Here is a 12,495-nt window from a genome sequence, read left to right on the forward strand (position 1 = left end):
GCAGCGTGACCAGCAGCCAACACATTTCCTAAGTGGCTGGCACTGGTATGAGTAGGCTGGTGTTGCCCAGTAAACAGACTCTGATGACGTGACCTGAGCCAGAGCCAGTTGGAGGCTACGCCAACGCTCCGGTTTAAAATACATTTCTGTGCTTCCTTGTGTCCTCTTTAGAAAGTAGGTTGGGAATTACAAGGAGCTTGCCTTATTGATCAGTAACCAAAATTCCTCAGGGGATCAAAAATGATTTCCTCTGTTGAACTCAGCCACTGGTCTGACAGTTTGTCTGTGGGTGAAGGGCTCTGCACTTGTGTCTGCTTTGGGACACCTCTTGGACTTCACAGGAGAACAGTGCCATCTAGATGTAGGGCAGCATGGAGCTACACCCAAACAGCAACAACGGACAATTTAACGGCCTTCAGTGTTACTGTGCCAAGTTTAAGTGAAAGTGCACCCAGGATTGTTTTTTTTTTTCTCAGATACTTTCAAGAATTGTAAGAAGCCTACTCCTTTTTAGAGTAACATCTCTTGCCACTTCATCTATCTCATTCATATATCATCTCTATCTCTCTATCTCCCTATCTACACACAATGCATTTTTAAGACGACGGTAGTTTGTCAGTATAGTTCAGCTTAGCGGCAGTTACATTTTTTCTTCTGCAAATACTGCCTTGCCCATTAAATGTCCATGTATTTACATGGACTCATTCCTTCCTTCTTCACAACCTGTATTTTGCCAGCTGTGTCATTTTGACCATTCAGATAGGTTTCAGATGTTTTTTCGTCACAAAGTGGGATTAACTTGTCTTCACATCCATTTCCTCATTTGCAGGAATTCAGTCAGACAACTTCATGTCTGTGTGATCCATCCACCCGTGAAACAGAAGTCTATTTTATATTTTTTCTGAAATGCTCACACAGAAGGTCAATATTGACTGAGGCATGTTATTATTAATTATTGGCTTACTTTCTTTTTTAGTTTCAGGAGCTATTCTAACTGTTTAACTTAATTTTAGGAAAGATTTGGAGTTTCAAGTAACCCGACCAAACGGTATCACATTATAACTGCCTCCTCTACCAGCCTCTTTTTTAACAAACCAAATTTAGCAACTAACCCGTTGCTAAATTTGGTTTGTTAAAAAAGAGGCTGGTAGAGGAGGCAGTTATAATGTGATACCGTTTGGTCGGGTAAATTTCCCACCCTGTTGGCCGAGCCTGTTTGCGGAGGTTTTGTGGCTGTTGACCACCAACCTCAGGACAGTGGCCTGGTGGGCCAAATAAAATACAGCCTTTGTTAAAAAGCCTGAGCTTGGCACTCTGTTCTTGCAAGACAGTTGCTGCTTACATTTCAAGGAACAAAGGGCACACTTTGTTCATGGTCAAAAGAAAAAAAGACATAATTTACTGTTTTGTGTGAAACATGGGTCAAACACTGAACAAACAGCAAAGAGGAAAGCATAAAGAGAATAAGCTGATATTGTAACGGAAGATGGAGGGAAAACCATTTGTTGTTGGTATATTTTCCTGTCTTGCAGTAACCTCTGTTGGTTCTTGTCAGGTTACGGGCAGGTTACATCTACAGTTATATCTAGGTTATATCTACAGATAATTGTGTTTTGTTACCACCTGTTATGTTTTGGCTATTTCTTGTGTCCACTTCCACAACATCAGTACCCTTGTCACCTCTGTACAGTAACTTTTCCAGTGAGGCGAGCCAGGCGAGCATGTACGGACCTCCTAGCCAATCAGAAGCAGCCGATGCAGCAGCAGGAGGTGCAGTTCCTATCCCCTCCTCTTCATCTTCGTCCTCCTCTCCTCCATCGTCCTTGGCTTCAGCTTCTTGTCCCAGCAACTCCTCCTCCCGACACATTGTTGAGCGTCAGCCCCGCATGCTCAACTTCAGGGTTGAGTACCGGCAGCGCTCCGTAGAGCTGGTACTGGAGGAAGGCAGCACAGTCGGTGAGCACCAAACATACTGACATACATAGTGTTCATCAGACTTAACACATCACGCTACCTTTTTTGTGCATAATATATATCCTTTATATTGGTCTGAATAAATCTAATTTACAGGAGAAATCAAACAAATCCTCGAGACAGAGCTTGCTGTTCCAGTGTCCAAAATGCAGCTGAAGGGATGGAAGAGTGGAGATGTTTCTGATAGTGTGAGTTAATAGACCTTATAAATGTTTATCACAATCATGCAAGTTGAAAACCCACAATGGAGCGCCAGGAAAAGAAAAACAGCACTGGTGTTATGAGCTAAACCTGTTTTATATTTTCTTTGTTTTGTTTTGACTTTGATGTTCGGTGTCTTAATCTAAATAAATACTGTTTATTTCCATTCTTCCAGATACAGATCACATGTTTGTAGCATTAGCACACAGCATACATGACTTTGTTTTAACACTGTTATTCTGTCTATAAAACCATGAATGTGTTTAAATTCAGCACCTGTGGCCAAGTGGAAACAGGTCCGTTGCTTACCCAACAATCGGTAAATGATTTCCAGGTCTAACTAAGTAATGCAGAGTAACAGACTTCCCTCAAAATATTCATATAAGTTTTTAGAGCTGGACAAGTTTACGTTTACGTTCAGATGTAGTGAGCACAGATTTCATTAATCATCATCTCCACAGCTATATTTATGTCCTTGTGAGAAACTATCTGTGTGTGTGTGTGTGTGTGTGTGTGTGTGTGTGTGTGTGTGTGTGTGTAATCAGACGGTGCTGAGAAGTTTACACCTGCCCAAGAACAACAGCCTATATGTCCTGACCCCAGACATCGCACCTACTGCCAGCACCAGCAAAAACAGGTATTAAGCCCAGCACGCAGCCCTCTCTTGCTCTTCCTTTTAATCTCATATTAAATCCTTCTCCTCTTCCCATCCTGGTACACCTACGCCATGAAATACTACTGGTAATGGCGTGAGTGTTGTACCTAATAAAAAACACCAGGTGGCGGTCTACGTCCGGTTATGGAGAACATGCCTCCAGAATCCAGCTAGCAAATGCCATTTTCGTTGCTAAATTAGGAGACATTTGACCTGCCAGTACACATTCATTTCTCACATTCATTTTGACATTTTGCAAGGAACATCTACCGCCGCAATCGCTCTGTGTTGTGCAAATAATAATCTTCTCTCCCATCTTTGTTTCTTTGAACCTGACATTGTTGCTTGCTGAAGGCTGTTTTGCATCACACTATTCATGGACTGTGTAAATGGTATACCCACTTCATATCTATTATTTATTCCTTATTTTTCTCTTCAAAACACACCGGTCCGTCACATTAGCGATAATACACAGCGACAACAGAGATGTGATGTGAGAGCTTTATTAAGCCGAAGTTTTCCATCCAGGGGTTGTTCTGTTCATTTCCGTGAATCAGTGGCAGTATTAGCAACCTTTCCTTCTGAAATGTCAGGCTGCTCAGTGTTACGTCAAAGCAGTAATAAATCACAGATGGCAGCTGAACATGCGATTGTCCTTTTTCTTCTTTCTTTGGTGTCAAAAGTATTATTTCTCCTGACTATTCTAGGGTGACCAAGACCATTCTTATTTTTAATTTGAGGATAAGAGCAGTGGACATGTAAATATATGGTTGGAGGGCTTGAGTTCGCCATGTGTCTGTGTGTGCGTTTGCTGTGTGGATTGCAGAGACTTCTAGGCCAAATGAGGGAGATGAGGACGTTCAGTGATTATTAAAAGGAAGGCTCATATTTTTAGAAGCTGATGTTGCTCACCGTTAAGGGACTAATAATCAAAGTGAGGATTATACACAAGCACACGTTGTTGAATTATGTACTGTTAGTTGATGAGTCTTTTGAGAGATGTTGTTAACCTTGATTTTTTTAAAGCATCTATGTGGTCCTCTTATTTGAAATTCTGAATGAAAACATTTTGATACAACCTTTTGGTATACCATTCTGATATTGCCAGCTTTACTGTTTCTCTCTGAATTGTTTAAGTTTAATGAAATTGCCCATGTTATCAAAACGAAAAGTTGATAGGATCATTATAACAAATCTTTTGACCATATTCAGTAGTACTCCTCTGAGTTACATTGCCTTTATTAGCCAGAGTTGTTTATAGCCTCACATATAATGGCCCTGGTTTGTTTGTTGACAGTGGATTCATAATTAAAACTGTACCCCACATTTACTCATGTTAGCAGCCAAGCAAGCATCCACATGTCACCAGAACACTTGTAAAAGAAGTCATTTGGCAGTTTGCCGCATTGCCTGCTAGTTAGGCTAAGTGGTAGTTATATTGTGTTGGCAGCTAATGGCCCTCATCTCCCCAGTCTTCCCTCCCTTGCTCTCTCCTCTCTGCCTCTCCTCGTCTTCCCACTCCCCCACCAACTGCCGTGTCTTTTTAGCAGCACCGTTGCCATTTCTCTAAGTGTTATCGATATCATTTTGGGTGTGAGGAGCTCATTATTCTGTGTCAGCTATTTTGGTGGGGGACAGTTGGGGCTGAATGGAGTAGATAGGCTTCTGTGTGTATGCACATGCGCGCGTGTGTGTGTGTGTGTGTTGACCCTGCTTTCTCACTGGGAGAGGATAGGTGACAGATCACAGAGTAGAGAAGGGAGTGGCCCCCTGTAGTGGGACCAGACAAGCTGTTAGCTTGCAGTAAAAATAAACTGTGGTCACACCGTAAATCCACAGTACGTGCAATTTATGTGCAGTGTGTGCAAATTTGTTGCAGAAGACAGAGCTCAGTGCCAGTAAAGGCCTCAACCTAAAGTTTGCAGATAGGGAGGCACGCAATATCTACTGCATACCAACTCAAACAATGATTTGAATACAAAATTATTGATGAACCAAACGATCGTCCTTAATATTACAGCCCCAATTATTAATTACAGATGTATGTTTCTTCCTAAAAACTGTTATTTCAAAGTACTTTAGCAACTTACATTAACATATTATAGTTATATTAAGTATTTTCCAACTCTCAGTATTGCTCAAAGCACAGTCTGTTACACACATGGTCTCAATCTATTGTCTCTTTTTTTGCAAGAAATGAAATCAATTATTGCTTTTTTGTTGGCATGGCTCCTAATATATGAAAAACTTAAAGTCTGTACTTTACTGTACAATTGAAGACATACAGTGAGGAAAATAAGTATTTGAAAACCCTGCTATTTTGCAAGTTCTCCCACTTAGAAATCATGGAGGGGTCTGAAATTGTTATCGTAGGTGCATGTCCACTGTGAGAGACATAATCTAAAAAAAAAAAAATCCAGAAATCACAATGTATGATTTTTTAACTATTTATTTGTATGATACAACTGCAAATAAGTATTTGAACACCTGAGAAAATCAATGTTAATATTTGGTACAGTAGCCTTTATTTGCAATTACAGAGGTCAAACGTTTCCTGTAGTTTTTCACCAGGTTTGCACACACTGCAGGAGGGATTTTGGCCCACTCCTCCACACAGATCTTCTCTAGATCAGTCAGGTTTCTGGGCTGTCGCTGAGATTATGATTATGTCTCTCACAGTGGACATGCACCTACGATGATTTCTAAGTGGGAGAACTTGCAAAATAGCAGGGTGTTCAAATACTTATTTTCCTCACTGTATGTATATTATCTTGCATTTCTGTCAATAGATGCTCAGGGGGAGCCCTGTAGCAAACTGCTAGTGCTGTCACCATAGTAACCCATCTCAGGCTAGTTCATTGGGACAAAAACAGACCCCCCCCCCAATCACTGAACACATTACACATACAAGCATGAGTGCTCATAAAAGCACACACAGACCCAGCGCGGGACACACGACAACATATTCAGAACGGTCCATGTAACTGGCTGCTACTGCTCACAATGTGCAGGTGTACATGTTAAGCATCACTTAGGCCCAGCTGGAGAAAGCAGGCCTAATAAGAGAGGAGAAAACAAAGAGTGGGGAGAGAGAAAGAGAGAGAGAGGGGTGTGAAATGGATGGTGTTCACACCTTTAAGAGGTTTGAAAGAGGAGGCTTTCCCACCCCATACAGAGAGGGATTAGCAGGTGTGTGTCTGTGTGGAAGACAGGTCCGCAGGCTGTGCGCATCTGCAGTGTGAAAGAACATCAAATCAGTGGATGAGAGGGAGCATAGAGAGAGAGACAGTTAAGAAAGAAAAGGCAAGGACACAAGTTGTTGTGGTGCAAACAACTTCTACTCATTCAGATTTTATATTTCACTAATCACATTTTGATGTATTTTTCTAACCCAGAGCGTACTAGAAACAGCTGCTTGGTCAGATACAGAGTGGCTGACGCATGGACGTTTATGAAGATTATCTTTCAGTCATGCTCTTCATATTTGACGCTGGCTGGTTGGGATTCAAGTTTGATTTCATACAGGAAAGTGAAACAAGTTTTCTAATTTGACAAGAAAAATGGCTCAAATTAAACATGACTGTAAGCTATTGCAATACAGCATTGCATGGGTTGGCTTAATTTGTGTGAGTGTGATCATAAATGAAAAAAAAAACTCTTGCCTGGTTCTGTAAAACCATGATGTGCAAATTGACATTTACTATTAACAATGATTGATTTCTATATGTCGTATTCAGCAGTTGTAGCCAATATTTTATAGTTTGAATCAACAGATTCCTCTGCTCAACAGCAGCTATCAACATTACAATCTTGTGTGTGGGGGGTTCTAATTAACTGCTAAGAGACTCACTGGGCTCTGTGTCAATGGCCAACTCTCAGTCATATGACAGTCCTCAAAATAAATTTAACCCATCAGGTTCAGTTACACAGCCACTCTAGCCCAACAAACTCGCACATTCTCTCATGCATCCCAGTGCACTTACACACTCATTTACACCAAGCAATAAAATGTGATCTGTGTCGGGATAGGTTATCGGATAAGGAAAAACGCATGTTAATGCAAGGTGTCAATGGGGTGTATGATACATAAGATAGGAAAAGAGGATGGAAGTTTTTTTTTATTTTTGGAAAAAGGAAAAGGCTTTATTTTTATGAAGTTCGTAAAATCAACGGCACATATTTGTTCAAAAGGCAGAAACATTTTAAATGGTTTCTCAATGATATAAAATCAAATCACTGACAGGACTAAGCCTTCATCACACAGCTTAACAGTTAATCTGAACTTTAAAATATCCATAAATGTACATTAATTACTTCAGTATATAGAAAGGAATGTACAGATCTTAGACAACTGTTGTAGCTCCATTAAATGTTAAAAAAACAAAATTTAGCTGAACTGTACAAGCAGACAAAAGCTTCAAGATTCATCTACTAACTAGGTCTGGGCAATAAATCAATAATGATAATTATCGCAACATAATTTTCCTCAATAATATAATAAATGTTCAATATATCGTCAATAAATGTTTGATTTAATTCATTTGAATCACGAATGAATTAGAACTTAAATTTTTCTAATAAGATATTTTGTTGAAGAAAAGGGACAGAATAAATATATATTTTTCAAAAAAGATTTTATCACAATAGTTTTGAATGTTCTACCTCAGATTTTTAAAGTAATCCACTGCTTGGTATCAAGTGTTTGTCACATTCTGACCATAAAGAAACGTTTAACCACACATCTGGTTGAAGCCATATGGTTTCTTTAATTTTCACAAAAATCTGTCTCTAGACTTGAAAGAAATAATGATTTGACATGTATCGTGATTATTATCGATCGAATGGTATGAAATTTTTTTATAGTGATAAATTTTTCCATATCGCCCCTACTACCAATGCACACTGTAGAGTTGTTCAACTTTCTGTTCCATCTTCTCCACGGCCCTGTTACACTATAAACAGGAAGTTGTTTCTTCACATTCCCCTTGTAAGATACAAACTTACATACATATCAGCTACAAAAGAAAGGCAACACTGAAACAGCTAGAGGATCACTGTCTGGTGCAGATGCACACGGTAACTGCTGAAAGTGTGACCTTCCAATCACACAATGGTTTTCTTAAAGTGTAACCACCAGCTCTTCAGATACAGATTCCCATGTGACACAAACCATTCAGCCTTCCTCTCTCACAGTAATGTAGATAAATCTAGAAAATTGTTTTTGTCTACACAAATGGCTTACATAAAGTCTGCCGTCCACTGAAATGCCAAAACAATAGAAAAACACTCATCTCTCTTGGACTGGTCAGGCGCCGGCCAATCGTGGTAGAAGCTTTACGTCATTTCTACCAAAGACATCTCCACTGTTCTGAACTCTGAACTGTTGTTTACTAAGCAATCATGAATAACAAACTGTGCAGGGAGTCATTTTGGATATATAGCTAAAGCCTGGATCACATGACAATATACACTTTTACTCATCATAATCAAATCAGGTCATCCTTATCAGTTTCTTTGTGATGGTTAATGAGCCCAAGCTGTTGTAGATGGAAGACAAAAACATGGATTTTCTCAATGTGACTTTCTCAACTGACATTAGGACATTGACAAGGCCTCAGCCAGTGTCTGGTCTTGCCTCCAAAAGATCCCTTTGCTGATCCCCACGTTACAGGGCAAGCTCAACTTGGATTTTATTGTGTGAAGTCACCAATGGTTAAAACAGGGCAGGATCCAAACAGTAACAAGGACTATCAAATCAGATTGTTGCAGCATGGTGTAACGGCGTTCTCTCTGTGTATATATGCGTGTGTGTGTTTCACGAACCCCATCCACCCCTCCCAGCTCAACCACATTTCTGTGCAGTGAGCAGAGGCCTACATAAACAGCCACAGTGCTCTATCTAGGAATGGGAGTCAAAGAGGAGGGCATCAGCTAAGCTCTGTATAAAATTTTATAATTTTATTTTATAATTATTATTATTATTTATTTTTTTTTAAAACAGCACTGCTCATTACAGAAGTTTAAAGACTGATGCACATATTTCAGTCTGACATGACACTATACTTAGATACTTGGATGGGAAGAACTCCTTTGATCACATTATTTCTTAAAGGGGAGCATTTTATGACTGGCAATCTAGTGACAAATGTTTTTCCATTTTCCCCTTCACCTTTAGGAATTTTCACAAGAAAACTTGAACCATGGTCAGATTGTTGTTCAATTACATTGTGTAGTTTCTGTCAAGATCGTTGCAGCTTAGTTTCTAAAGCAAGCAGCTACAATCAGCATGAACGACACCAAAATGGCTCGTCACTTAATTAACAGTAAATGCAGGTATTTTTTGTAGGTAATAATGGTAGCAGCAGCAGGTAATACCAACTTGGTAGGTAAAATCACTTCTGACCCAAGTCTCAGGGAAGCTCCTGGGCTGGCAGGCCATAACATTAAAGTATTCCTTGGCACAACTGATAAAACCTCTTCTGTTTCTTTTCCTCTCGTGTTGAGCTGACAAGCTTACAATGTTTACTGGGTACTTTTAATTTTTCTGATGCGATCAAGATTGGAGACGTTTTGCATTATTTAAGTGCCTCAAACTTCTGTAACTGCGACACCAACTATAAGCTTAAACTTTGGTGTGACTCTGTAAATACAGTGATTACTTTGAATCAATTCATTTTCAGATTCTGGATCAATTCTGCAATTACAATGTTGTCAGAATATGAATGGATATACTAGAAGTTGTTTTAGAGGGCGTTTTTTTCCCCATAGCACTGGACACCGAGGCTTCAGCCTTTTCAACTGATTATAGAATGAAAACACTGTTAACAGAGTACATAGTAAGTGTATGTCGAAAGCAGACAAAAGTGAACACAAGCAAACACATGTATGTGTATTATTTGAATGTATTTACTTGTCTGTGAAACTGAATTGTGGGAGTCAAAAAGGCCAGGTTGTGAGTTTCATCCTTCGCTTGTATTTGCTGTTAGAAAAGACTGTCTGGAAGACACAAACACACACACACACACACACACACACACACACACACGATGGGGAAAAAATGCATTGGCAAGTCAGGAGAAGTTGAAAGGGATACTTGGAGAGATAAGTGCAGAGGAAGAAACACTTAGGAAAGGCACCCCAATAGTTAATTTCCTTTAGCAGTACATACTGCCTTCCTGAAAATGCAGCGCACAGCTGGTGGAGCCTCAGTTCATGACCTACGTTGTCTGCAGGCTCTGTGAACATGGACTACCCAAACATACAATGGCAACCTGCAATCAGCGGTACAGCTGCATTGTGAAAGCCTCAATTCTGCATGCAGCCCAATAAATGTACAGTAAAGGCTGTTCTAATAGCAAGCAATGAGACCCACAGACAAAACCATTTACTGTTAAGAAATTACTTTGCATTCATTTTTAATCTACTCTATGTATGAAAAGCTGAGAAAAACAGGATTTTTTTTACTGAACTTTTCATCTTCTCAAGCTTATGTCAAATACTGAATATTGGCCTATATACTGTTATCAGATCTTTCAAACATCAATATCAGCCTCAAAACTCCTAAAATCGGAGCTACTAACTTTACTATATGTAAAACTGACTTCAAATAAACATTTAGAAAATGAATGATTATTTAAACAGTCCCTCTTTTAATCTCTGCCATCTTACAAGCACAATAATTCCCTTTAAGTTGTACTGAAAAGATTCAGTAGAGAAATGGCCACTCTGCTTGTCATACATTAATGCTTGCCAATTACATAAAACATCATGCAATTAGTCCATTTGATGAATTTGATGTGCGGTGCATAGGCCTGCACGATATGAGGAAACTCTGCCGTGTCCAATATCTCTGTTCAATGTGCATATCATGTTGTTTCAGCAACACTAAAGTTTACCACAGCAAAGTCATCAATGATATCTCACTGAAAAGAAATCTAAAGTGTCAGTAAAATAAATCATATTCCTGTGTTTCCTGAACTAAACAGCTAGACTACTACAGCCAGCTTTCATTTTAGCTTGTTTGTAAAGATTCGCCATTAGCCGAGCTAGCACACTGTGCTTGTGTAAAACACAGCGGCGGTGGATGAGAGACTGCGGACAGAGCAGATTAAAATATCGCTTTCTACATGTTTACGCTTGTTGAACAGGGGAACTGATAAAGTACTGTCTTTTTACTTGCAAACGTTTTATTGCGCTTTTATTGCTTTATACTTCTGCGTTGGTGTCTGTAATTACACCGCCAGTTTGCAGTAGTGTCCACTGTGTTGACTTCTACCGGCCGAGCCAGCTAACTTCCGGTTTAGCCATAAGTTAACATGAATAAATGGTAAAATAATTTTCTTGCGACCCTTCGAGACTTTTCAAATGTTATGGACCGAATGGATCACGTAGTGAAACGAGCCATTTTGCATGGGATTGTGACGCTCAAAAAAAACTGATCCACCGTGTTACAGCTGTTGGACTGGCCGCTAGTAAAATTGACTTCAAAAGCACAGAGTATTTCCTATGGGCTTGGAGGAAATGCAGTGCTGCCATGCTGACCAATCACAGTTCTTGCAGTCCAGATTGCCGTGACATGTAGTTCCCATTAAGCTACAGCATAGGGTACGGCGCTCCACCCACGACACAGAGCAGGCAGAGGCTGCAGCCTGATAATAAATACCAGTCTTTAGCCCCGGGGCTGTTTAATGCCGGGTTTCATTACCCATCCCTAAATAAAATAATTTTTCTTATTCATTGCGTTTTAGGCAGTCTATTGCCATGTCTTTATTGTGGTGATTAGCTATGTGTACCCACTAGTGGTGGGTCAAGGGGCCACTAAGGGAAGTGGGGCTAGTGCTAACAGGCAGTCTACTCTTGAGGCTGCCGCTCTGGTACACACTGTTCTCATGCAAGTCCACCTCCTCCGGACACACACACACACACTGCCCGGAAGTGGGCAGGTCAGGAGCTGAGAGATGAGATCCTGCAGACAGCACAGGGTGACTGGGGCACATACTGATAAACGTGTACCCACAACACAAACAAGAAACACATGCACAGGCACATACATGGTTGGCCACTTCAAACACATTCCACAGCATGCACAGCATTGTTGGAAAATGCCACTGTGCACTTCAGTGAAGAGTGCCGAGCATACAAATGGGCTACAAACTCACACACATCTCTACACGCCCTATTATTATTATTATTTTTAAATCAACTACATCAACATAGTTGGAGAAACAACTATTCAAATGTTCTTTCTGAATAAAAAGGACTCTGCTTTGGACATTTAATTCAGATTGTCAGAGTGGGAGCTATTTTAGCCTTTGTAGTCTTCTGCAATCAGAGCATACAGATTGTGGAAAGCATACATAACACATGCATATACACACGCATACGCTCACTACCCCTTTCCAACAGATCTGTGCTTACAAGTCTGAGAGGAACAAGAAGGGGGCAAGGCTCCCAGTTGCACAACTTGTTTTTCACAAGTTAGACCAGGAGACAACTCAGCGGTTACTTCACAAACTGTTTGGGGATAACTATGACAAACAGCCCAATCAAATTCTACGAACAGCAGCCTGCAAAAAAAAAAAAAAAAAAGCTTTATCACATTCTCTAGAGTGCAGTTAGCAGATCACAGCCGCAGCGTGGTTTACATATCAATACTGCTTCCCCTT

The 12,495-nt window shown here is 40.1% G+C and overlaps 2 protein-coding genes across 3 annotated transcripts in view; one reads left to right on the forward strand and one right to left on the reverse strand.

Annotated features, from left to right (window-relative positions):
* insrb (insulin receptor b) overlaps positions 1-12,495 on the reverse strand; it is a 115,276-nt gene that overhangs the window by 99,237 nt on the left and 3,544 nt on the right. The gene's annotated exons all lie outside the window — the stretch shown is intronic.
* faf1 (Fas (TNFRSF6) associated factor 1) overlaps positions 1-12,495 on the forward strand; it is a 1,021,784-nt gene that overhangs the window by 6,660 nt on the left and 1,002,629 nt on the right. The window contains exons 4-6 of the mRNA XM_046048846.1: positions 1,691-1,956; positions 2,071-2,162; positions 2,721-2,812. Coding sequence (XP_045904802.1) covers positions 1,691-1,956; positions 2,071-2,162; positions 2,721-2,812 — 450 coding nt within the window. The remainder of the gene's footprint in view (positions 1-1,690; positions 1,957-2,070; positions 2,163-2,720; positions 2,813-12,495) is intronic.

Source organism: Micropterus dolomieu, linkage group LG05, assembly GCF_021292245.1.
Source record: "Micropterus dolomieu isolate WLL.071019.BEF.003 ecotype Adirondacks linkage group LG05, ASM2129224v1, whole genome shotgun sequence".
Classification (NCBI taxonomy): Eukaryota; Metazoa; Chordata; class Actinopteri; order Centrarchiformes; family Centrarchidae; genus Micropterus; species Micropterus dolomieu.